Source organism: Erpetoichthys calabaricus, chromosome 5 (genome assembly GCF_900747795.2).
Source record: "Erpetoichthys calabaricus chromosome 5, fErpCal1.3, whole genome shotgun sequence".
Taxonomy (NCBI): Eukaryota; Metazoa; Chordata; class Cladistia; order Polypteriformes; family Polypteridae; genus Erpetoichthys; species Erpetoichthys calabaricus.
The window spans coordinates 166,318,299-166,345,713 of record NC_041398.2 but is presented as its reverse complement, the minus strand read 5'-3'; the positions used below and the strand labels follow the sequence as shown (position 1 = coordinate 166,345,713).

Here is a 27,415-nt window from a genome sequence, read left to right as displayed (position 1 = left end):
ATTCTTTGTCTAGAGTTTTCATTGTCGATCTTAATAGTGGCCTTTAAAAAACAATCATTTTTTATTTCTGATATAAACAATTGGCATATTTTATATATATATATATATATATATATATATATATACTGCTCAAAAAATTAAAGGAACACTTTGAAAGCACATCAGATCTCAATGGGAAAAAAATCATGCTGTCATGCTGGATATCTAAACTGATGTGTGTTAGGAACGAAAGGATGCCACATCGTTTGATGAAAATGAAAATTATCAAACTATAGAGGGCTGAATTCAAAGACACCCTGAAAATCAAATTGAAAAAAAAAAAAAATGATGCGGCAGGCTAGTCCATTTTGCCAACATTTCATTGCAGCAAATCAAAATCGTACTCAGTAATTTTTATGGCCCCCACGTGCTTGTATATATGCCTGACAAAGTCTGGGCTTGCTCCTAATGAAACAACAGGTGGTGTCCTGCGGGGTCTCCTTCCAGATCTGGACCAGGGCATCACTGAGCCCCTGGACAGTCTGAGGTGCAACTTGGTGGTGTCAGATGGACTGAAACATAATGTCCCAGAGGTGTTATGTTGGATTTCGGTCAGGCAAGCGTGGGGGCCAGTTAACCCAGCCACAGGGGATGCACAAACCAGTGTGTTTCTTTGTGCCAGTCCCAAACCCGGATAAATGGGGTTACATCAGGAAGGGCATCCAGTGTAAAGTTTTGCCAAATCAATATGCGGACAACAATACAAATTTCCATACCAGATCGGTCGAGCCCCGGGTTAACAACGACCAACACCAGTACTGTTAGCCAACAGGGTGGTGGCCGAAATTGGGCTACTATTGGCCAAAGAAGAAGAAGGAGAAAAAGAGGGGGGACACGTGTCCAGAGGCAGGAGGAGAGGAGGAAGGTAAACAGAGTGGAACTGAGGGTAGGAACTTTGAATGTTGGCAGTATGACTGGTAAGGGGAGAGAGTTAGCCGATATGATGGAGAGAAGGAAGGTTGATATATTGTGCGTGCAAGAGACTGAATGGAAAGGGAGTAAGGCCAGGTGGATTGGAGGTGGATTCAAATTGTTCTATCATGGTGTGGATGGGAGGTGAAATGGAGTAGGAGTTATTCTGAAGGAACAGTATGTCAAGAGTGTTTTAGAGGTGAAAAGAGTGTCAGACAGAGTAATGATTATGAAGCTGGAAATTGGAGGATTGATGATAATGTTGTTAGTGTATATGCACCGCCAGTTGGGTGTGCAATGGATGAGAAAAAAGATTTTTGGAGTGAATTGGATGAAGTGATGAACAGTGTACCCAAGGGACAGAAAGTGGTGATTGGAGCGGATTTCAATGGACATGTTGGTGAAGGGAACAGAGAAGATGAGGAGGTGATGGGTAGGTATGGTGTTGAGGAGAGGAATGAAAAAGGTCAGAGGATAGTGGATTTTGCCAAAAGGATGGACACGGCTGTGGTGAATATGTATTTTAAGAAGAGGGAGGAACATAGGGTTGTGTACAGGAGTGGAGGAAGATGCTCACAGATAGATTACATCCTATGCAAAAGAGTCAGTCTGAAGGAGACTGAAGACTGCAAAGTGGTGGCAGGGGAAAGTGTAGTTAAGCAGCATAGGATGGTGGTCTGTAGGATGACGTTGGAGATCAGGAAGAGGAAGAGACTGAGGGCAGAGCCAAGGATCAAATGGTGGAAGTTGAAAAAGGAAGACTGCAAGGTTGAGTTTAGGAAGAAGGCACTGGGTGGTAGTGAAGAATTACCAGACAGCTGGGAAACTACAGCAGATGTAGTAAGGGTGACAGCAAGAAGGGTGCTTGGTGCGACATCTGGACAGAGGAAGGAGGAAAAGGAAACCTGGAGGTGGAACAGGGAAGTACAGGAGAGTATACAGAGGAAGAGGATGGCAAAGAAGAAGTGGGATAGTCAGAGAGATGCAGAAAGTAGACAAGAGTACAAGGAGATAAGGCGCAAGGTGAAGAGAGAGGTGACAAAGGCTAAAGAAAAGGAGTATGATGAGTTGTATGAGAGGTTGGACACTAAGGGGGGAGAAAAGGACCTGTACCGATTGGCTAGACAGAGGGACCGAACTGGGAAAGATGTGCAGAAGGTTAGGGCAATAAAGGATTAAGATGGAAACATACTCACAAGCAAGGAGAGTGTGTTGAGCAGATGGAAAGAGTACTTTGAGAGGCTGATGAATGAAGAGAACAAGAGAGAGAAGAGGTTGGATGATGTGGAGATAGTGAATCAGGAAGTGCAACAGATTAGCAAGGAAGAAGTAAAGACAGCTATGAAGAGGATGAGAAATAGAAAGGATGTTGGACCAGATGACATACCTGTGCAAGCATGGAGGTGTTTAGCAGAGATGGCAGTGGGGTTTTTAACCAGATTCTTTTTCTTCTTCTTTCAGCTACTCCCGTTTGGGGTTGCCACAGCGGATCATATCTTTCTGTCCTCTGCATCTTGCTCTGTTACACCCATCACCTGCATGTCCTCTCTCACCACATCCATAAACCTTCGCTTAGGCCTTCCTCTTTTCCTCTTCCCAGGCAGCTCTATCCTTAGCATCCTTCTCCCAATATACCCAGCATCTCTCCTCTGCACATATCCAAACCAACGCAATCTCGCCTCTCTGACTTTGTCTCCCAACCGTCCAACTTGAGCTGACCCTCTAATGTACTCATTCCTAATCCTATCCATCCTCGTCACAGCCGGTGCAAATCTTAGCATCTTTAACTCTGCTACCTCCAGCTCTGTCTCCTGCTTTCTGGTCTGTGCCACCGTCTCCAACCCATATAACATGGCTGGTCTCACTACCGTCCTGTAGACCTTCCCTTTCAATCTTGCTGATACCCGTCTGTCACAAATTACTCCTGACACTGTTTTCCACCCATTCCACCCTGCCTGCACTCTCTGTTTCACCTCTCTTCCACAATCCCCATTACTCTGTACTGTTGATCCCAAATATTTAAACTCATCCACCTTCGCCAACTCTACTCCCTGCATCCTCACCATTCCACTGACCTCCCTCTCATTTACATACATGTATTCTATCTTGTTCCTACTCCAGCCACAGGGGATGCACAGACCAGTGTATTTCTTTGTGCCGGTCCCAAGCCCAGATACATGGGGAGCGTTATGTCAGGAAGGGCATCCGGTGTAAAATTTTGCCAAATCAATAATCAGACAACAATTTTGGATGATCCGCTGTGGCAACCCCAAACAGGAGCAGCCGAAAGAAGAAGATTCTGTCTTGTTCCTACTGACCTTCATTCCTCTCCTCTCTAGAGCATATCTCCACCTCTCCGGTGTCTCCTCAACCTGCTCCCTACTATCGCTACAGATCACAATGTCATCAGCAAACATCATAGTCCACTGGGACTCCTGTCTAATCTTGTCTGTCAACCTGTCCATCACCATTGCAAATAAAAAAGTGCTCAAAGTCGATCCCTGATGTCATATGCTTTCTCCAGGTCCACAAAGACGCAATGCAACTCCTTCTGGCCTTCTCTAAACTTCTCCATCAACATCCTCAGAGCAAACATTGCATCTGTGGTGTTCTTTCTTGGCATGAAACCATACTGCTGCGCACTAATCATCACCTCACTTCTTAACATAGCTTCCACTACTCTTTCTCATAATTTCATGCTGTGGCTCATCAATTTTATTCCCCTGTAGTTACTGCAGTCCTACACATCCCCCCTTATTCTTAAATATCAGGACCAGTACACTTCTTCTCCTCCACTCCTCAGGCATCCTCTCACTTTCCAAGATTCCATTAATCAATCTGTTTATAAACTCCACTGCCATCTCTCCAAACACTTCCATGCTTCCATAGGTATGTCATCTGGACCAACGGCCTTTCCATTTTTCATCCTCTTCATAGCTGTCCTTACTTCCTCCTTGCTAATCCATTGCACTTCCTGATTCACTATCTCCACATCATCCAACCACTTCTTTCTCTCATTCTCTTCATTCATCAGCCTCTCAGAATGCTCTTTCCATCTGCTCAACACACTCCCCTTGCTTGTGAGTACATGTCCATATTTATCCTTTATTACACTAACCTGCTGCACATCTTTCCCAGCTCAGTCCCTCTGTTTAGCCAATCGGTACAGGTCATTTTCTCCCTTCTTAGTGCCCAGCCTCTCATACAACTCATTATACGCCTTTTCTTTAGCCTTCGCCACCTTTCTCTTCACCTTGCATCTTATCTCCTTGTACTCTTGTCTACTTTCTGCATCTCTCTGACTATCCCACTTCTTCTTTGCCATCCTCTTCCTCTGTATACTCTCCAGTATTTCCTCATTCCACCAGGTTTCCTTTTCCTCCTTCCTCTTTCCAGATGTCACGCCAAGCACCCTTCTTGCTGTCACCCTTACTACATCTACTGTAGTTTCCCAGCTGTCTAGTAACTCTTCACTGCCACCCATCACCTGTCTCACCTCCTCCCTAAACTCAACCTTGCAGTCTTCCTTTTTCAACTTCCACCATTTGATCCTTGGCTCTGCCCTCACTCTCTTCCTCTTCTTGATCTCCAACGTCATCCTACAGACCACCATCCTATGGTGCTTAACTACACTTTCCCCTGCCACCACTTTGCAGTCTTCAATCTCCTTCAGATCAACTCTTCTGCATAGGATGTAATCTACCTGTGTGCATCTTCCTTCACTCTTGAACGTAACTCTATGTTCCTCCCTCCTCTTAAAATATGTATTCACCCCAGCCAAGTCCATCCTTTTGGCAAAATCCACTATCCTCTGACCTTCTTAATTCCTCTCCTTGACACCATACCTACCCATCACCTCCTCATGTCCACTGTTCCCATCACCAATATGCCTATTGAAATCCGCTCCAATCACCACTTTCTGTCCCTTGGGTACACAATCTTGGAAAGTAAGAGTGCCTGAGGAATGGAGAAAAGTGTACTGGAAGTGTGACAGTGGTAAGGTCTGCGGTAGGAGCATTCCAGGTGGAGGTGGGATTACATCAGGGATCGGCTCTGAGCCCTTTCTTATTTGCAATGGTGATGGACAGGTTGACAGAAGAGATTAGACAGGAATCCCCATGGACAATGATGTTTGCTGATGACATTGTGATCTGTAGCGATAGTAGGGAGCAGGTTGAGGAGACCCTGGAGAGGTGGAGATATGCTGTAGAGAGGAGAGGAATGAAGGTTGGTAAGAACAAGACAGAATACATGTGTGTAAATGAGAGGGAGGTCAGTGGAATGGTGAAGATGCAAGGAGTACAGTTGGTGAAGGTGGATGAGTTTAAATACTTGGGATCAACAGTATAGAGTAATGGGGATTGTGGAAGAGAGGTGAATAAGAGAGTGCAGGCAGGATGAAATGGGTGGAGAAGAGTGTCAGGAGTAATCTGTGACAGACGGGTATCAGTAAGAGTGAAAGGGAAGGTCTACAGGACAGTAGTAAGACCAGCTATGTTATATGGGTTGGAGACGGTGGCACTGACCAGAAAGCAGGAGACAGAGCTGGAGGTGGCAGAGTTAAGGATGCTAAGATTTGCATTGGGTGTGACGACGATGGATAGGATTAGAAATGAGTACATTAGAGGGTCGGCTCAAGTTGGACGGTTGGAAGACAAAGTCAGAGAGGCGAGATTCTGCTGGTTTGGACATGTGGAGAAGAGAGATGCTGAGTATATTGGGAGAAGGATGCTAAGGATAGAGCTGCCAGGCAAGAGAAAAAGAGGAAGGCCTAAGAGAAGGTTTATGGATGTGGTGAGAGAGGACATGCAGGTGATGGGTGTAACAGAACAAGATGCAGAGGACAGAAAGATATGGTAGAAGATGATCCGCTGTGGCAACCCCTAACGGGAGCAGCTGAAAGTAGAAGAAGAGTGTGGGGGCCAGTCAATGGTATCAATTCCTTCATCCTCCAGGAACTGCCTGCATTCTCTTGTCACATGAACCTGGGCATTGTCTTGCACCAGGAGGAACCCAGGACACACTGCACCAGCATAGGGTCTGACAATGCGTCCAAGGATTTCATCTCTATACCTAATGGCAGTCAAGGTGCCGTTGTCTAGCCTGTAGCCTCCATGGATATGCCTCCCCAGACCATCACTGACCCACCACCAAACCGGTCATGCTGAATTATGTTACAGGCAGCATAATGTTCTCCACAACTTCTCCAGACCCTTTAATGTCTGTCACATGTGCTCAGGGTGAACCTGCTCTCATCTGTGAAAAGCACAAGGCGCCATTGGTGGACCTGCCAATTCTGGTATTCTATGGCAAATGCCAATCAAACTGCACAGTGCCGGGCAGTGAGCACAGGGCCTACTAGAGGACGTCGGGCCCTCAGGCCACCCTGTTTCTGATTGTTTTGTCAGAGACATTCACACCAGTGGCCTACTGGAGGTCATTTTGTAGGGCTCTGGCAGTGCTCATCCTGTTCCTCATTGCCCAAAGGAGCAGATCCCGGTCCTGCTGATGGGTTAAGGACCTTCCAAGGTCCTGTCCAGCTCTCCTAGAGTAACTGCCTATCTACTGGAATCTCCTCCATGCCCTGGAGACTGTGCTGGGAGACACAGCAAACCTTCTGGCAATGGCACGTATTGATGTGCCATCTTGGAGAAGTTGGACTACCTTTGCAACCTCTGTAGGGTCCAGGTATCGTCTCATGCTAACAGTAGTGACACTGACCATAGCCAAATGCAAAACTAGTGAAAAAACAGTCAGAAAAGATGTGGAGAGAAAAATGTCAGTGTCCTCCACCTGTTAAACCATTCCTGTTTTGGGGGTCGTCTCATTGTTGCCCCACTAGTGCACCTGTTGTTAATTTCATTAACACCAAAGCAGGTGAAACTGATTAACAACCCCCTCTGCTACTTAACTGACCAGATCAATATCCCAGAAGTTTCATTGCTATACTCTGATTAAAAAGTGTTCTATTAATTTTTTGAGCAATATCTCTCTATTATAAAAAAAAAAAAAAACTTGCAACAAGACGTGATCTTTTGAAGAGAGACAGAGACACTTTCATGTCACGTGAGACGGTCAAGACATGTCATGCTTACAACCTTTGGAAGCAAGTCCTGTGATATACATGCAGAGCAGGTTAGAGATAATGAAAGCAGGAAAAATTAAAAGTCTCAAAAAAAGGTGAGTAAAGATCGCATTAGTGCAAACAAACAGAAAATATTACTCTGTGAAATAACGGAACAGCAAAAAGAGATAGAATAGTGTTTGAGGGTGTCTGGGGGAGATAATAGATGAAATGCATAAAGGTTTGGGTGACTGGTATCTGTAATTAAATCATTTCCTCCAGGAATGGTTATTGGGTAGTATCAAATGCTGCACCAATAGGCCCTTTGGACATTCACTAGAATAGGCATGTTTAAAAATGAAAGAACGATTTCAATCATTTCAAACTAAACTCAATTTAGAACAGTTGTTGCCCCATGGATAATAGCCTACCAGGCTTTTCAAAATCATTTATAATCTTAAGTGCTTCCTCTAGGAGACAGAATGGCACCAGAAGCATTCCTGGGTCAAGCTTAAAAAGGAGCCCACTGTCATACGTGGACAAGTCAGAGTCAGGGGGCAGTGGGCAACACTCAGGGGAGAAGATAAGAAGGAATGGTGATTTATGGCAATTGTACTTGTATTTGTGGCTAATTGATGGTAAGAGGTCATGTGGTAAGGTCCTTTGGAAGGAACAGAAGTCCTTTATTTTATTCATAAACTGCAGTTTGGGGCTGTCTGGTGCCACCTTGTGGTTACACCTTTAATATTGCAAAGCATCTTAGCATACAATCTAGTTGTTTTTCCTTCTGGTGCAAGTAACCATGAACTGCAATAAAAAACTACAGAGATAATAAGACCCAAACCAGGACAGCTTGGAGCCATGACAAAAATAACTAAGGAAATTATTGATTAAATAAAAAATTGAAATGTACTGGTTGAACCTATTCTAAATTGGCCCTAGTGTGTGCTTGGTGTGTGGGTGTGTTTGTGTGTGTCCTGCGGTGGGTTGGCACCCTGCCCGGGATTGGTTCCTGCCTTGTGCCCTGTGTTGGCTGGGATTGGCTCCAGCAGACCCCCGTGACCCTGTGTTCGGATTCAGCGGGTTGGAAAATGGATGGATGGTTGAACCTACTACCATAACCCACACTTCACCATTACAACCTGCATTGCGTCTGCATGATCTATTTGATCTATTTCTTGACTGCGCATTGGTATTATTTCCAAACATCACTGTAAATGTACAATGGCAAAAAATATTTTGTTTATATTAAAAATATTTTGTGATCCTAATTTGTTAAGGAATTTGAGGCAGCCATGACATTACGTAACCTCATAGTACCCTCAGTGCCTCCTGGCAGGGACAAGACTGAAAATTACAAGTCAGATATTTATCTTATGCAGGTTTAAATATGACATAGAAATAGTGTCAAGCAAGTTGTGAGGGTGGTGTAATGTTAAGAGGTTACACATGCAACCCCAAATTGTATGAATAATTCCATATACAATATGACCCCAGCAGGAACAGCTTGGTTTTATGCTGCTCAAGAGTTCTCAAGCACATAAGTCCCAAAGAGTTCCAAAAATGCCCACTAGAGAGGAAAATCCCATCAAACAAGCCTGGCTAGTAACACAGAGGGCCACTTGGAATTAAAAAAAAATAAAAGATTTATTCTTAACAAAAATACTCTGAAATAACATGAAGTTCCCTGAGAACAAAAATACAAAATGAGGAACTGCCTGAAAAGAAAAAAGCAATCCAAGCAGAACAAAGTCCCCGTACAAAATCCAAGGCAAAGTCAAGAAACTGAGCACAGATTCAAAATCCGGAGAATGACAAAAGCACAAGAAAACATTAAAAAAAAATCCAAGAACTCAGCACAGCACAAGCACATTCAGATAAACTGCCTTTATAGGAATGAAGGCAATCCCTGGCAGTAATGGGCAGATGACCCCACCTCTTGGGAAACCACCCACAAAACACATGGAACTAAGTTAATAACAATTTTACTATAAACAAAAAAATAAGCAAAATAGACAAGTACAGTATATGAAACCCAGCCAGAGGAAGAAAACCTGCCTGAAGCATAACACGCGGGACCATGACAAAAATAGTGAGGGAAGTTCTTGATTAAAGAAAACATCATATATAATGGCTAGGAATCAATTCCAGATTTCATGGTGTAAAAGCAAGCGTTTTACCTGTGTGCCAAATTTCAAGTCTGTGGCTTAATGAAAAGAAAGATGTGCATAAAGAACAAACAAGCAAACAGACTGTAATTTACAGGCATTTAAATTCTGGTATTCTTGATAACATCTACCCAGCTTTATTTTTGGGGAGGAAAGTGTGAACCCTTTGAAATTTCTACAATTCCTGCAAGAATGGATCTTAAAATGTCATCTAATCTTCATCCAATAATTGATGAAGAAGGTCTAAATAAACAAATATGAAATGCAAGATTGTGTATTTGTATAATTTCTTTATGAAATCACAAAGAACCCTAGAACGAAATACTAAGATCTGTATGCATTGCCTTGATTAGTATCAGTGTTCATAATTCGTCTATTAGAAAGTCACTGGGGAAAAACAGATCAAAGGAACAGCAGCTAAGTAAAAACTACTGTTCACTAATGATAACATGCATGCTCACCTCAGCTTTATCAAAGTGCATGTAGATGAACATAAAGAGCTCTGAATTAAGGATCTATAAACAGTAAAAGGTGAAACTTTTTGGTCAGTATGTCTGAAGAGAAACTGTGTTTTACAGAAAGAAACATTGCTTGTTGGGGAGCTAAACCAAAACATTGAATTTCTTAGAAATTATTATTTGTTTGTTGAGAGATGTCAATTATTTCCTTTAGTTAAATTCAGAGTTCAGACAGATGTGTGCCTGGTCAATGGTTGCTTTCTGCCCTGCTTTCAGGGTTGATCAAATAGGGGCCACTCTCCTCTGACCCTACAACTGAAATAAGTGGGTTCAGAAAATGTATCAGCCGATAGCTAGTGATGTAAACTGAAATGACAATGCTGATACACATTCGTAAAAATAAACAACAATCATTAAAGTACAAAAACAGTATGATACTCTGAAACAAGAATACCATTTTGAAAAGTCGATAAGGGTGAGATGCGCTCTTAGCTTTAAGTTTAGAATTCTTACTAAACCAGACTTTAAATACCGACTTTCGTGTGAAAGGCGGAACGAGGTTAAAGATTGATAGTAAAAAGGCTGCTCTCCAGTCTCTCGAGGGGTTAATATGGGATAAGCAGCACGGCCATGCATTCTAGAAGATGCACCTCCCCTTATGTGGAATGGTATAAACAGGATAAGGAAGCAGTTATTGTCTGTGAGTGTCACTTTCAGTTTGGCTACAGCTGTAAATGTTTAGCTGCTAGACAGTGGTCCCTATCTTCAGTACAAGCTCAAACCTTCATATCAAGAATGCTCTGCACACGAGAAAGCTGACTTTTGAAAAAGTTATTCACAACTGAAATGGGGTGAACAGGTATGTTACTACTTAAAATGCATGCTACAGCATTGAATACCTAACAACTGAAATTTAACTTGGCTTTACGCCATACATAGTATGAACAGCTAATCAAAGATTGTTTTATCAATCACAAAGTTATCGCCCTACTGCCTTCGTAATTACTGCGTACAGCAGTGTTAAACACCTACGTCATTATTTGCTGCTTTTCAATTATATTATTCTTTGTGGTTGGTTTTTCTAAAGTCATACATACGTCGAACAGATTTCACAATTTCGTTAACTCATCAACCATAATAACTGAAAGAGTATTTTCTTCAGACAACTTGCTAGCGCCGCTCTTCTGTTTTCGTTCTTTTCGCATCGTCGTTTCATTGGCGAGCCTTCCCTCCAAGCAACTTGACCTTCTGTTGTCGTCATTTTCTTTACTCCGCCCATATCTTCCGGCCACCCCTGCACAAGTGAGTTAGTCCTAACGAGTGGAATATCCTTCAAAATTTTCTCCGTTCACCTTCTCGCGAGACTACGCAACACTGACTGGCAGCATAAAATATTGCAGGAAAGGCGCGGGAGAGAGAGTTATGGCTTCTCGTGGCAAGAGAAAATCTAAGGAGCAGCAGCAACAGCAACAACAACAGCAACAACAGCAGCAGGTAAAAGTTAAAGGCAGCGTGTGTGTAACGTAGAAGATGCAGTGGGGGCATTTTCTTCAGTAACAACGTCGTGGTTGGGTAATATTAATACCTGCATCTTTTTACAAGCTGTAATGACTGCGCCTCTAGGTAAACGATAGGCAAGCCGCAAAGCAATATTAATCTGTTAAATTTACCGGGTATGAAACGTTGCAAGTCAGAAATCCTTTGCGAACATGTTTTTTTTTATTTTTAAATGTGCGTTTAAGGACGAGAGCCCTTCCGTTGTGCAGTGGAGTAAATAAATGCATTTTATGCGGATATATTTTCTCTTATTGTTTGAACTCTCTTCCCACCTTGTATGTTATTAGCTGGCCAGCTGTGGCGATGCAAGCTCATTTGGGACAAGCGTGGCTTAGCGCTTGTTTACAAAGTTATTTTGAATCCATTAATTTGTGAAATTTTGCGTGCTGTTATTGTGTCTGACTTACTAACGGTGTACAGCAGAATAAAGTGAGTTCCTGGAAAGATTGGCATTGGTTGCCTTTATTTATTTATTTTTTATATTGCACTAGTTGTACATTGTCTGAGAAGATGGATGAAATGATCAAATCAATCTAACATTCAGTTTTGGTAATTATAAGTTATAGCACTGACATTGCAGACTATATATGTCTATTGACACATTTCGAAATATTTGCTTTCAATTTTTGTTATTAGAAATTGGAAGTTGCCAATGTGGACGTCAAAAAGGGCCGGCAGTGTGATCCACCAGATGTGGCTGCGGAACTCCGACAGCAGGTGGAGCGCCTGTATCAGTTTGAAATGCCTGCGGATTTCTATCACTTCTGGGTTTTTTGCAAAAAACTGTATCCTCAGAAACCTTGTGGTAGGTGACTATTAACTAGGCGTTGGATTGCAGAAATTAATGTGTTAGTACTAGATTATTCACACCTAAACAATACTGTACTTTTGTTTTGAGGAACTTGTACCAAAGATGTATATCCGATTTGAAGAAGCTTTGTATCTTTTAATATTTGGTATACACGTTTCCTAATCCTTTCAGTTAGTAGTTCAGAGGTAATATGATCGTGTATGTTTGTGTGTTTTATTTACAGTCAAAATATGCTGTCTTAGGTAGCATCCCAGTGCAAAATACATGCACACATTGGGGGGGGGGGGGGTGTTTGAGAATGGATGATGTGTAGTAGTTTCAGTTCAGCCAAAGGCATAGCGAAGTGTACTTAATAACTGCATGAATTACTTAATGGAGTATTGTACAAAGTCAATCTCCAGTATGTTTTATGTCAGTATTTGAAGTTATTTGTACCAGAGTTGTATTGCTAATCCAATTGAAGCTACAGAACACATCTCTGAATTGTAACAGTGAATCAAACACTCCATTTGGCTTCATTCCTCTACCAGTTCCTTCCAAGATGGGTGTACTGTCTTAGTACAAGCTGGTCAAGAAATGGGTGTATGTATAAAAAAACACTTGCATTTTTTAAGTGAAGGATGGATGCAAAATTAATAGTAACTAGACAAATGATTGAAGTTGCATTTTACTTTCATGACTAGTCTATAGTGCAGCATCTCTTGTAAAGAAAGAAGCAAGATTTATCTGCCTCATAACCAAGATCTTCTGTCTGTAGTTTGATAAAGACCTGCACTGCATCTTTTATTCTCCTATTCATTCAGTTTCTTTTACTAGCCTATTTCTTCATATTTCTGAGCAATTGTGTAAAAGGATTGAACAATTGATACATTATGGAATAGTTTTTTTTTTTTTTTTTACCCCTCCCCCCTGGGTTTGCAAAATGTAGAAATACGTTAGTGTTTATGCCGATTCGTGAATTTCTGGCAATGGCAAATGTATTAAATTAGTATATTTAATGTAAGATTAACTCATTAACAACTTGTCCAAGGTACCAGTTCACACATTTTCCAGAAATCAGTGCCTTTCTCGGGAGAAATTGTATTAGGAATGTAAATCTGCATCTTCCTGACGTAGGCGTTAGATCAGTTTGCTTGCTGCTTTTATTATTTTGTTAATAGACTATTTTGAACACTTTCTGTAAGTAATTTAAATGTAAACAAATGTGTTCTTTCTATACCTGTCTGCACTTTTATGAGGGGGGGTGGCGGCGGCAGTGTCATGGGGCTACTTTATTCAGACAAGAGTGCCCATTTGTAAAGTGAAACACTTAACAGCTTAAGTCAATCTTATTTCAGACATTTTAATACAATCAGACCTGAGGTAAGGTTTTTCCTGAAGTGTGAAATGAGGTTCAAACTGAGTATTTGATGAAGCAGAGTGATTACTCGGCTGTTTAGACAAGCAGGTACTATTCAGAGAGAAATTAAATTGAACAGTACACAGCACACTTTGTGTTTTCTAATTATTCATGCATCAGTAGAGTCTGTTAAAACACTGGTCACTCTTAATTGGTGAACATTCTTTTCTTTGAACTGGGGAAATTAGCAGCTGTATCGCTTTCCAGAAAGTTGTAACACAGATTTTAAGTAGAGGGATTATTTGTTGTGATGCTCAGAAAGCTTAATAAAAATATGTTCCAAAAAATTAACTTGAATGTAAAAACCTACCAATTGCTAAGAATTTATTTTTTAAACTGAAATAATAAAAAAAACTAAAGTTTCACTGTTAACTGTATTTATTGCTTTGGGGAAAAATTGTCATTGATTGCATAGGATTTATTAACTAAAGAAAAGCTCCTAAGTTTTTTTTTTTAATTGGAAGCCATTTCCAACAGTTTTCCCTCCTCAGATATTTATTTAAACCTTGGTGTTTTAGCTGTAAAATAGCCTGAAATGCTTTTAGTAAGAAATGTCACTTGTAATAGTCTTCCGTAGTGATTTTTGCTTCTTTACAGCCATCCATAACAACACTTAATAGTAGCTAATTTGTTAATTATATATTGCTTGTTTTGAAATTTGAACAAAAGTATAAAGTTCAGAGATCTTTAAAGCTCAAAGACATACATTGTATATATTTTTAAAGTCAGGAATAATTAAAGTAATAACTATTTTAATAATCTTTCTTATAAAATACAATTGTATAGTTCTGACATGCAAGTTTATTTGCAGGATTCCCCTGAATTATAACCCCATTACAAGAATTCTTGTATACAAAGACAGTCTTTTATTTACCCCCTTTCTTTTGTATTATGAACATATAAAAACACATTTTGTTCAAGATGATTGTTAGATATGCACCACCAGCGCTAAACTTGATCATCCTCTTATTCATTCATTCAAAACACACTTTACTGCAGTCACAAAATGTATATGGTATAGATATTGCAGTCTTACAATCATAGTCTCAGTCATTCTTCCAGCTGATGCATTGTGGATCCAAAAAAAGATAATGAAATAGTAGGAAAAGCCCAAGAAAGATTGAAAAGCTGTTTCTTTAAATATTATATTTGAAGTGATAAAACCAAGGAAACCTGTCTTCTTAGCTATTTAATGTTATAAGGCTGTTTGAACAAGAGTGGGGTCATTTTGGAGGCAGCAAAACTTAAAATATTTTCCATTTAAAATAATGGTAAATGAGGATTCATCTTACATAGTGGAACAGATTATATATCCGCTAAATATGTAATTTTTATTTGCAGATGCACTGAAGTCTAGCCTAGGCATCCAGCTGGTTGGTCCTTATGACATCTTAGCCGGAAAACACAAGACTACAAAGAACGTAAAACCAAATTATTTTCTTCACTGGAGATACTACTATGATCCACCTGAATTTCAAACATTTGCAGTAGAAAAAAATCCAACTGAGTTCCACTTAGGTTATTACAGGTAAATGATTAATTGGTATTGAATGTTTATGTAATTGAGTGGCGGAAGAAATTTGGTGACCATATAAGCTTGTTCTTTTCTGTGGAAATGTGCACTTCTCTGTGTTCTTTATCTATCATTGGTAGTATTTTGTCAGTCAACCTTATTTTATATACAAACTGTTTCACAGAATAGCATCATAAACAAATTACAGGAAAGTAATATGAAGAGCCTTTTAAGTCCATTCTTTACAAGAGACACAGTGCATAGATTAATTAACAACTGAAACTACAGTAGTGTTTTCAATTTTTGGTTAAGAACATTCTTAGAAAATAACTTTATGTATGTATATACCCACATGTATACAAAGACACTTTCCAAAGAAAAACAGAAGAAGCTATGGTCATCACTTTTTAAAGTTGATTTGTAATTAAGTACATCTAGGTAACAAAATATTCCTTTAGGCCAGACAGCTGTTTATAAAAGGCTTGCCTTTGCTTTTTATTAACATATAATTAAATATAATTTCTAATTTCTAGCATTTCTAATTATTCAATTGTATAACAGGCCTTTCACCTATAATTCAAACAAGAGAAACTAGTCCCGTTTAAGTTTAATATACATTCCACCTATTATGTGCTGTCAAATATTTGACAGATTTTGTTAAATTAAAAAAAAAAAAAGTTGCATTGTAACTTTGTATGGCAAGAAAATTTTTTAGACGCCTTTAATTGCTTTACCTTTTTATTTTATTATTAAAAAAAAAAGTAGTTACCCTTTGCCTAGCTACTTGTTTCAGAAATTGTCAAGATAAAAATCAATACTATAAACTGACGTTAGATGCTACAGTGCCATTGCTGTCTTTGATTGTAGCAGTATTTGTCAGACTTAAAAACAAAATGCATGTAGTCCAAGTTTGTGTAATGAAGCTGTATAGGTTTGGAATCCAGTGTTCCATTTTAATGCTGCCTAGAATAACTGTATAAATGGTGTTTGGTTTTCATCAGAGGGGCAGCTTTCGTGTGTACCCCTGCAATGGCCTGGTTTCTTAGTGATAATTCTTGCATTGTGTCAGATTATCGCAGCACTCTGAAGAAAGTAAAATATCAATCTGTTGCTGTTTATAGTAGTATTAAAAATCCTTCATGTTGTACACAATTGCATATGCTCTTAGGTAACCCATGATGCCCTATTTCATTTTTATGATGAAGTAGAATAATTTATAAACTAAAAACTTGTATTTTAAAAGGAAAAAAAAAATGGCTATACATGAATTTAGTTATGTGTCTGAATAGTGATGCTGTCTGCAATAAATATATTTTGTTGTTTTGTCTGTTGTCTGGAATTCCCAAGTTGTTGTTGTTCTTAATTATTATTATTATTATTATTATTATAATAAAAGGGATTCTCCGGAAGAACTTCCTGCTTTTGTTGGTTCAAATGAAGCAAAAAAAGGCTGTTCTATATCCCAGATGGGTGGCAACGTGTTTGTTGCAGTTAGGTAAGATGGCTTTTTATGTTTTACTATTAGAACCTTCCAAACAAAAAGAGACTTATCAGTCTTATTTTGTGTGTGTGTGTTGCATAATCCATGATTAATAAAGTTGCATTGCATTATAAAGATGATGAAATTGCACACAAATCACCAGGGGCCTCATGCATAAAGCAGTGCGTAGAATTCACACTAAAACATGGCATAAGGACAAAAGCGGAAATGTTCGTACGCACAAAAAAATCCAGATGCATAAATCTCTGTGAACGCCGACTTCCACGTTCTTCTGCTCCATAAAGCCCAGTCAGAGTAAAAAGTAATACACATGCCTGCCACCACTCCCCAACTCCTTCCAGAATAACGCCTCTTTGAATATGCAAATCAATATAAATAGTCCTAAAGCTCCGCATTCTGTGAAAAGGCAGTGGTAAAAGCAGGGGGAAAGATAGAAGAATTTCAGCGAATACCAAGTGGAGGCAAGGAAAAACGTACTATTTGTTGGTTTAAACTGGTGTAAACAACAAAAGGAAGTTGATCAAGTGACAGAGTGTCGGAGAAACTCAAAAGGTCAAGTTCACAAAGTCACACAGTGCCCGAAATGAATAAGAAGTTGTCAAATACCAAAGTCACCATGAAAAGTTAAGTCATAGACCACCGTCTGAGTGTTGTATGAAAGCTTATTGGGGTACAGAGAAACGAAGAAAAAAAATTGTCACACAGTGGAGGTGAAAAATTTCAATGTCAACTTTAATCTCGAAATTTCCACTTTAATCACAGAGTTTATTTAGTCATTAAAGTAGAACATCATAAACTTAATCTTAAAATCGTTTAATTTACTAGTTTCTCAAATCCCATCGTAACTAAAGTAGCACGTTAAAAGCTTTGTTTTGCATTTGCTCTTCTATGTGCTTTTTTAAACGGGCTTTCTCTTCCTCCGACAGGACACAGAATCCGTTAGATTCGTGATATTACAACTCTCTGAATAATTAAAATACTGAGATGTATACTTGATATTTTCATGATGACAGGAATTAAAGCATGTTATTAAACATGGGAGCACGGTGGCGCAGTGATAGTGATGAGCCGGCGCCCTGTCCAGAGATTGTTCCTGAACACAAGATGCTTGCTGTGCCGTGTGTGACCTTTTGAAGTAATTTATTGCAGCAGTACTGTCTCTTTCAAACATACTAACCCGCAATTACTGTCCTTCCTTTTTTTTCTCCAAATACCCAATCGCCACACAATCCACTCTGTAATAGACGTTAAGCCATCTGTAAGCTGAGAATGCCGATTCTTCAAAACTTTTAAGGAACATTGAAGTATCTATCCAGTGTCGCGCCAGTCCCAGCAAGAATACAGCGAGAGTTAGGAACAATCCGTGAACGGTGCGCCAGCTCCTTGCTAGCGCTGCAACACTGTGTCCTCACATGTTTTATTAACAATATAGATTATTTAAATGAAGTTAGTTTTATCTGTATAATAAACGGATTTTGCTGCATTTCATATTAAAAATATTGTCATCATATGTAAATACGCGCTAAAGTGGCTCAGGTTGTACAATATTATAACTATCGCAAGTTTACAGTTAGGTAATTGTACAAACAGTTCTACAAGGAGCACTTGATGGACTGATTGATTGCGTTTATAGTTCTTGGGAAGAAACTGTTTCTGAAACACGAGGTCAATACAGGAAAGGTTCTGAAGCATTTGCTGTATGAGAGCAGTTCAAAATGGGCAGCGTGTGTTAGATGCTGTATACTGATAATTCTCTTTCTGATCAGCTGCTGTAGAGCTGTGATTCCATACTCTGATACAGTGATATAAATACTCCGAGTGGTGCAGAGAATAATATGGAAAAAGATGACCCGTTGTGGCAACTCCTAACAGGAGCAGCTGAAAGAAGGTGCAGTGAGAGTAACAACGCTAAAGCAGCTATGGTATTTGGAATAGTTTGGCCATTCCGTGGACCATTGTATTGTTACAGGTTCATTACAATCAGATGCCTTAAACTAATAAACAATATGCGGTTAATTTCAGTGTATATGATAAAGCTGCGTCAAGGATGTGGATCTAAAAAAGAAAGGGAAACCACACTGGAACAAAAGCACTGCTTTGACGCTGGGTGCCGCCCGTTTGCAAAACCAGGTGGAGAACGGTTATACGTACGCCAGGGTTTGAGCTAGCGTGAAAATGTGCGTGGCTTTATGCCAAGTTTAGGTTTTATACATCGCGATTGGAGTGTGGAAATGGGAGTACGCAACAATTTTTGTATGTACGCACCGTTTATACACGAGGCCCCGGGATAGCAGTTTGTACATGTATTTGAATTTTCCTAATTGTGTTGTGATACCTAACTTGTAATGAAACTAGAGGAAAGTTGTAAAGGAATGTAGAAATAAGTAAGGATAAATAATATTATACAACCTAGGTTAGTGTGGTTGACTTCTCTCTAAATCTACTTTTTTACCACCAGATTATTGATATTGAAAAAACTTAAGGAATGCACTGACAAAAAAAAATCTGCTACCTTGCGCAATCTAGACGAGGAAATAGTAAAGACTGCTGAAATGTTGGGGTGTTCATTAGAGCAAAAATCCAGAGAAATAAAGGAAAGGGATAAAAAGGTAAAAGTGTTTTTTTTAAGTTATGAATAAAAAATGTCTTCAATTTTATGTTCAGAAATGTAATTGGACTGTGTTCCTGTTACTTTTTTACATTGCTTTATACCAGTGGTTCCCAAACTTGACTGGGCTCCGACCCACCTAACAAAAACTGCCAAATTCGGGACCCACCTCTTAGCCGTCTTAAAAAGGGGGCATAAAATATTGGTAACGCTCAGATTCCCTAGTAGCGAGTCGCGGAACTACTTAATGGTGTCTTATTTGTTCGGGCTGTTTATTTTGTTTAAAGTATTTTTTTCATTTGACTTTAATTTGTTATCATCACAGACAACATATATTGTACTTAAGCTCACAAACAGTCACTATGGAAATTTAAGTGTCACCAATATGAATGAAGGACTTTTCAAATAAGAAAAAAAAACAACTTTAAGTTACAATTTTTTATTACTTAAATACCTACAAGGACTGTTATTTCAATGAGAAGGGTGTATTTGTTTCCTATTTTTTTATCATTACAGCTTTAGCATCAACTTCAATTTCAGTTACTTTTAATCGCAGTGAGTTTGATACGTCCAATTTATTTCGGTATTTAGTTTTAATGCTGATCATAGCTGAAAATCCGGCCTCACATAGATATGAGGTACTGAAGGGGAGGAGGACTTTTGTAGCTTCATCAAACAGGCAAGGATAGTTCCCAGCAACTGAGAGCCAGAATTTCGTTAACTGCTTGCGATTGAAACTATTTTTCAGTGACGTATCTTCTGATAAATCAATGAGTTCTTCACTTGCTTTTGTTGACATACCACTTGGTAGGCGGTCTTGAAATGGGTTACAAATCCAATTCAACGAGTCGAGCTTTTTCATGTCTTCCCCGAAATAGGCATCAAAGTTATTTTTTAACAATGATAAATGAGTGGAAATTGCAGACAGTACGTTCGTCTTTGGCTGCACTTGGTTTTCTATAATAAAAGTTTCAAGAGTTTCAAAACAATCATACTTGCCATCCTCAATACAACTTTTCCACAACATAAGCTTTTTCATAAACACTCTAATTCTATCGTGAACTACAAAAATGTCTGATTCGTTTGAACCTTGCAAATACAAATTGAGTTCGTTTAATTTCGAAAAAATATCCGCCAAGTATGTGAGCTTGAGAATGAATTCTTTGTCCAGTAGAGATTCAATATATTCAGTTTTTCCTTCCAAGTAAATTGTAACTTCATTGCGTAATTCCACTAATCATGTCAGTACTTTCCCCCTGGATAACCAACGTACCTCCGTATGCAGAAGAAGAGATGTATGAAGACTACCCATTTCTTCACACAGCTTTTGAAATAAACGTGCTTGTAAGGGTTTTGTTTTAATATAATTTACAATTTTCACAGCTGTATTTAGTACTGTTTTGAAATCATTAGGTAATTCTTTTGAAACCAGTGCTTCTCTGTGAAGGCTACAGTGTGTCCACAAAGCACAGGGGCTTTGTTTAAGAACTCTTGTAACGACACTGCTATTTTTCCCGCGCATAGCCCGCGCACCGTCAGTGCATATACCGAAACAGTTCTTCCACTGTAAACCTTTCTCTCTTATATAGGAATCAATTGCATTGAAAATTTCCTTGGCCGTTCCACGACTAATTGGCTTGCAGAACAAGATATCTTCATGCGCATCGTTTTGCCATATATAACGCACAAAAACAAGTAGTTGAGATAGGCCTTGCACGTCAGTAGACTCATCTAGTTGTAGCGTATAATATTTACTACAAACTACCCTCCGGATTAATTCGTCCTCTGCCCATTCAGCCATTTCGTCGATTCGTCGTGCAACAGTATTATTGGACAGTGGTGTGCGCTCGATTTCCTTTACTTCTTTTTCTCCAAACATCGCTCCAACAGCATCTTTAATTGATGGTAACACTAAATCTTCGCCAATGGTATGAGGCTTTCCTGCTCTGGCGATCCTTAAGCTAATGAGGTACGAGGCATATACAGCATTTTCATTAATATTAATGAAATGTGAAACAATATTTTTTGAAGATTTCATATCCAACAATTTTCTTTGAAAAAAATCTACTGGCTTATTCGTAAAATGGGAATGCTTCGTTTCTATATGACGCGTCAACTTACTTGGGCGCATACTTTCGTTCGCTAATATTTCGTAGCAAATCACGCATTGAGGACGCGGCTCTATCGTATCATGATTCCAAGTGAATCCTAGTTTTAGATATTCAGGGTCATATTTTCTTACAACTTTCCGTCGTTTCGATTCATGCGAACTCGTTGAGGGAGCTTGGAAGTCAGCCTCAGTGCCACTTTTGTCATTTATAAGAACATCTTCTGTCTTTTCATCACAATCAACCGGCGGCGGCGACGTAGTTTTTGCTATCCGTTTCAACCACTTTTCCATTATTATATTCAAACGTTAATAATTGTTTTTAAAAAGATTATAAGGGCGTACGCTAACGAACACAACACAACGCGAGAATGTCACAAAAACAAAAGACGTCCGGCTGTTAGCCCGATCGGTCAGAATATCGTCTTATGTTTCAGGGCCCACTCAACATTCAGTCGCGACCCATAGTTTGGGAAATGCTGCTTTATACAGTTAATTTCTGGGAAATTTTCCATGTTAAAGTCCATTCCATGCTGAACTAATTTGAAGACAGTAGAATTGGTTTGAAATTACATTAACACTTCTAGCAATGTATGGCAAAAAAACAACAAATATAGTATTGTTGCCACAGTCAACTTCATTTGGAACTGAAATATGTTTTAAAGATGCATGGCGGCACAGTAATGTTTTGTATGGACTGTGGGTTGTTTATGCTTTGGCAGATCTTTATGTAGAGGTACCTATACTTGAGAAATTTTAATGTATAAAGCTATTGAAATGTCTTCATCTACTGTATGCTTGAGCTCTATGTTTTAGTTAACTTCAGTGAAATGTCTGACCCCATATAACATATATTTTAAAGGTTGTTTCTAAGACATTTCATGGAGCAGGTATAGTGGTTCCAGTAGATGAAAATGGTGTTGGTTACAGAGAACTTTCTGAATCAGATGGTAAGAATATTTTTTTTTCTCCCCGATTATATGCCGGGGTTTTTATAGCATAACAAAATATTGTGTGTATCATTTTTATTTTGTGGAATTTGAGTCATAGATGCAGTAAAAATAGTTAAAATTCAGGACCTGGCAATTGACTCAGTAGGTTTTCATTTTTGCATTCCACAAATGTGAATGTTAATGTGATTGATTACCAGTGCTAAATTGGCCTTGTGAGAATGTGTCCTGTAAGGATGCTGCCTGGGTTAGTTATCCTGAATAGGAATAAGAGGGTTTGGAAAATAGATGGGAGAAATTAATTTTAGATTATTTTTTATGGACTGTTACCTGTACAAATATCTCAATGTAATTATTTAAATTTCTATATCATAGGGCAATTATTTTGTATTGTAGAGTGAATCTGGGTGGCTTTGATAGAAGTAATAACCTAAATTCGCTGCCCTACCTGTTTTAACTTTTGTTGGTATTGGCTCATTTTTGTGAGAAATTGATTTTAATTTCTTTTCCAAACATTCTTTCAGTCATATTTCGAGTTGACAGTTGATTACACACATTTAAGGACTATAAAGTTGGTCACTTAAACAGAATTAATAAAATGTTGGCATTCATGAAATATATGTTACATTTCATGCTTGATGCCATTTTCTTGTGTTTTCCACAAGATCTTAATTTAGTCACTTTTTCTTGCAGTATTGTTTTCCACATTGTTGTTCAATGTCTGTGTTAATGGAGTGAAGATTGCTGCTAGAAGCAACTATATTGGCAATTTGCTTTATTTCTCTTTTTCTTTATGCTGCCAATGTTTTCAGCAAAACAGTGTCTTTTGCTTTTAGCCTTTTACCCTTTTGTTACACCACTGGGCTAACGCTGTACATGACCAACTTGCCTTTTTCTGTGTTGAGCAATGGTAACATATTGAATATGTGATCACATAAAAGTGACCAATCAGACACTTGCTTTGAATGTGCTCTACACATTTTTCTTTTAAAAATTTTTTTTTTATTTAAGTTGGATTGTATAGATTTATAATCATTAAGCGGGATAGGGATGGGTGCTGGATAAAGCGTTGCTGTGAGTACCAGTCGGTGATCTGTTGATGTTTTTTTTTTTTTTTTTTTTTTTAAATATCTCACTTTCTTATATATGCTAAGGCCCCTTTGCAAGTAGCGACCCCTAGACACTATTTATGATTGAACTGACCATAGCTACCTGCTAGAATTTGAGGTTAAACAGAAAGCTACCTGTTCTACTTGTTTGTTGCAAATTCAGTTTTTTTAGAGAAATGTGAATGAGAAAAAATAAACTTGCAATATAGCCCAAATTTTTGCAGACAGATCATACCCCTTGGTATTCTGAAATTGTTAAACCATTAATGTGCATCAAATCTTTTACTGTTTTGTGTACTAGCTACTAAGTACAGATTCAGCACTGATGATTCCACTAACAGCATTTTTAGCACTTGCCATTGCTTACAGTACAGGATGCCTGAAAATTCAAGTCCACATGTAGCAGGTATTCTTGGTTGTCTAAGTTGAATTTAAGTTTGCAGATTGAGGATAGAAATCTGTACACAGACATACTGGATTTGAATCTTTTGCAAAATGATTTTAAATTGATATACAAAAATATTCCATCTGAGATTGAATTTTATACTGTAGTCTGAATGTCCCATTAAGGCCAAGTCACATTACGTGACTTTTCCAGAGATGCATGTGGTGTTTTTTTGGACATACCTGGTAACTTCGTTTAGCTGACTTGCTCCTATGATCACCTAGAAGGCACCTATGTAGATATTGCCAGGGACAAGCGGCCCAAAAGTTGTTGGACAATTGTTTCATTAAAGAACTGTGACTAAAACTGATTCTTGGTATCATTCTATAAGTAACCTAACGGTTCCTAGGTGGAGGATGAGTTGTGGTATGAATTGTACTAGCAGTGTGGTAGAACACCTAAGTATTATACAAAATCAGAAAAACTGTCATTCTGTAGGCTTTCAGGATTGGAACTAGGTAATGTAGGGTTCCAAGCTTTATTTTGTTTTTCCAATACATTTGAGAAGTTGGCAATTATTTCTATAACATTTTTTGGTGCTTTGTATGTAATACACTTTACAATTTTGGGTTTTGGTTCCATAGATGGCCTTCTAGGTGTTTAGTGTTTTACTTATTTTACCTGTACTGCAAATGGGTGTAATTTTGTTTATTTTTATCCTCCTACCAGCTAGTCTTAAAAAGATATGTCGAGTTATTGCTGAAGCACCAAATGATGGTGAAAGAATTAAGGCATTTGCCCCAATTCAAGAAATGATCACTTATGTTCAGTTTGCCAATGATGAATGTGATTATGGAATGGGCTTCGAATTAGGAATCGATTTGTTCTGCTTCGGATCATATGTAAGTTTTTAACCATCTTTATTTATAGAAAACAAAAACTGGTCATCAGTTTACGTAATTCAGTGTTTTTGTATTCTAACTTAATGAATCATGCAATTTTAATACCCCCTGAAGATGTCAGTCTGTACAGTAGTGCGGTCATGGGCACTGCAGTCTCACTGAGCCGTGATCCAGGGTTTGAATCCCCTTACCAATTGTCTGCTAGTAATTTTGCATGTTTCCCCCTCCCTTTCCTTATTTTGTCCTACATAGCTAAGTGTGGGAGCAGCACTTGCGTTGACCTGGTGACCTATTCAGAACTGTTTTAAATTGTCTCTCCATTATTCAGTTAATTTACAAACAAGCCTGGTGCATGGTTTGCATCAAAAATTAGCTACTTTTTAAAGTTAACAGGCTAAAGCGCATACCTATTTTATATAAATGTATACCAAAGATTTATTCATGCTTCCTGCCAATGTGAATCAATTCTGTTTAGACTAAGGTTTCAGGGTGTCCTCCTTCATATGACTGCTTTGGTACAAAATGCAAAGTGTATGCTGCAGGAGTACTTTGAAATTATTGTATCTCCTGAACACTGCACTCTACGAATACTTAACTACCATTATAATTTATTAGACTTGAATCATGGTGAATATTTATACAATATTTTCATTTAGTTTTGCTGGACGTTCTCCAAGTACCAAACTGTTTTCTTTGAAGGCACCCATCTTAATATGTAGTATGCAATATATCATATGTTGTTTCTCCAAGATGTGCCAAGAAAATAATTTGACACCAGTCGTACTTTTACAACATAAAATCAAATTGCAGTTTAATCATGACACATGGACAACCTATAAACCATATACATGTACTAAATCCTAGCCCTAGTGACTGCTGTTCATTTAATATTTAAAATATCATTTGGGAAGTGTGGCCTTTGAACACTGAACTAGATTGAGTTAGAAGATAAATTGTTGGAGAAACAGTTGAACAGATAATTCCTGGTTCTTTTGGAAATTTTGTTCTTATGTTTTTATATTGAACCTCATCCAGTAATCCTCTAGAAAATTTGCAAATTCCTACTTTTTAATAAGTTTTGAAGTGTGTCAAGTAGCTATATAATTTTTTTTTTCCCTAGTAGAACCATTTGTAAAATACCCGATATCACCTGGATGTGTGGCTAATTTTAAAAGTAATACATAATTATGGATGGTGATCAGTGATGAACAAACCTCACTGAATCTGTTATGCCTTAATTTTGTCAAGTGTGGAAATGTTCTGGAATTTAGGTGATATGCGTTGAGGACAGTGGGGAAAGAGATACTGAACTAGGACAGATTAGTGTGGTAACAAATGTGATCTGAGCTGTGTAGCTATAGTGCTAACCACTGTGCTACTTGTTGAGATAAAAATTGTCATGCATTGGGTTGCGTTGTCATGTCTGGAGATCTCTCATTTAGAGAGATTTTCACAGATAGTAGTTGGAAAAATGGTGGATTAACTGTGGTCACACACTAGACTCATGTCATAGTAATAAATCCTTTACTATGTTTGAGCTGTTCCTTGTGTGTTATGTAGTCCCACCTCTCCTCCAGCTTGCACTTTACTCGACCCATCCTCTCTCCTTAAAAAACAGCACATTAGTGTTTATTGGTGAAATCTGGCAAAACTTTTTTCATGAATTATATGCTGTGTTCGGTTGTGACCGTGGCTGACGAATATTTTTTTTGGACAAACTTTGTGAAGCCAGTGTGACATCACAGAGCTGTACTGTTGTAGCCATGCATAGAACTTTCATGTGTAAGTGCTGCTGATCAATACTCAAGCCTTCCGTCCTCCATGTACGCCCCATCTCCTTTTGCCCCCAGTGCTGTGACTTCAGACAATGGAGCAAGCAAGTTCCCTACTGTTACTTCATTGCAATGCTAATGTGCACCCTTGCCCTAAGAGTGGAATTCTGTGAGCACCATGGAATAACATTTTTATAATAGTGCAGTTGTTTGCACTGTTTCCTTAGAGTGCAGATCTTATTTTTGGCCACAATATTCAGTCTTGCATTGTTGAAAGATGGCAGAGTTTTCCCTAGCCTTTAGGAACAATTAATCCATCATTGCATTGCACCATCCTAATCCACTCACAACTATTTCTGTTTTGCCATTGACTTGAATACAACTCTGCATTTTGCAGAGTTTGGCAAATTCCTCTTCACATTAAATTTTTTTTTTTTTTAAATAATTATCAATGTAAATAATGAACTGTGGCCATTAATGTTGTACTTAAGTTGAAGTTTTTTCTTTTCCACATTACATGTAGACTACTGTTAAATTGATATTAGATCTTGGTGAATTTCTAATTTCTTCAAAAATATGAATCAAATTAACCTAAAACATTTTATTTTGAAATTCTCTTACTCTGGTCTGCCTCAGCCTTAAATAAATGTTTTTCTCTCCTAGTATTTTCATAAAGTTATCGGACAACTTCTTCCATTGGCTTACAATCTTCTCAAGAGAAATCTTTTTGCAGAAATTATTGAAGCACATTTAGCCAACCGGAATCTAGAGAATCTGGATCAGCTCTCTGTATGAAACAAACATCCTGTATCAAATTGTATGTATCTGTGTCATTTGTTTAGTCTGTCCTTTTTTTTTTTTTTTTATATAAATAAAATATTTTTAAAATACCTTTTACATTGTTTCAGTTATTGAGTATGCACTCAGTATATCCCATGTCATAGGTTTTGTTTGGTGGATAAAGGAAAATCCTATAATCAGGCTTCAACACAAGGTTTCTAAACTTAACTCCCATGGTAACAGATATTTGGTGGTCTTATCAATCTCTGGGTAAGTGAAGGTACAGAACATTTGTTAAGGGTTGCTGTGGGTACTCAAACAGAGATGATAGGCAAGCTAGTACACTAACTGTTTAAGCTGCCAGGTATGTTCAGCAGATT

General features: G+C 38.5%; 2 protein-coding genes across 3 annotated transcripts in view; one reads left to right on the top strand and one right to left on the bottom strand.

The window, feature by feature from the left end:
• nek1 (NIMA-related kinase 1) overlaps positions 1-10,865 on the bottom strand; it is a 331,746-nt gene extending 320,881 nt beyond the window's left edge. The window contains exon 1 of the mRNA XM_051927638.1: positions 10,674-10,865. The gene's annotated coding sequence lies outside the window, so the exon portion shown is untranslated. The remainder of the gene's footprint in view (positions 1-10,673) is intronic.
• LOC114652029 (histone PARylation factor 1) lies at positions 10,334-27,106 on the top strand. Of its 2 annotated transcripts, none has more exons than XM_028802188.2 (8): positions 10,334-10,500; positions 11,835-12,003; positions 14,750-14,936; positions 16,318-16,416; positions 18,881-19,031; positions 22,000-22,087; positions 24,311-24,483; positions 26,919-27,106. In XM_028802188.2, exons 2-8 carry the CDS (start codon positions 11,940-11,942, stop codon positions 27,048-27,050), a joined length of 894 nt encoding a protein of 297 aa, XP_028658021.1. In that variant the 5' UTR covers positions 10,334-10,500; positions 11,835-11,939; the 3' UTR covers positions 27,051-27,106. The 2 variants fall into 2 exon arrangements, with proteins under 2 accessions (XP_028658021.1, XP_028658020.1); XM_028802187.2 differs by lacking the exon at positions 10,334-10,500 and adding an exon at positions 10,929-11,135.
• The last annotated feature ends 309 nt before the right edge of the window (positions 27,107-27,415 follow it).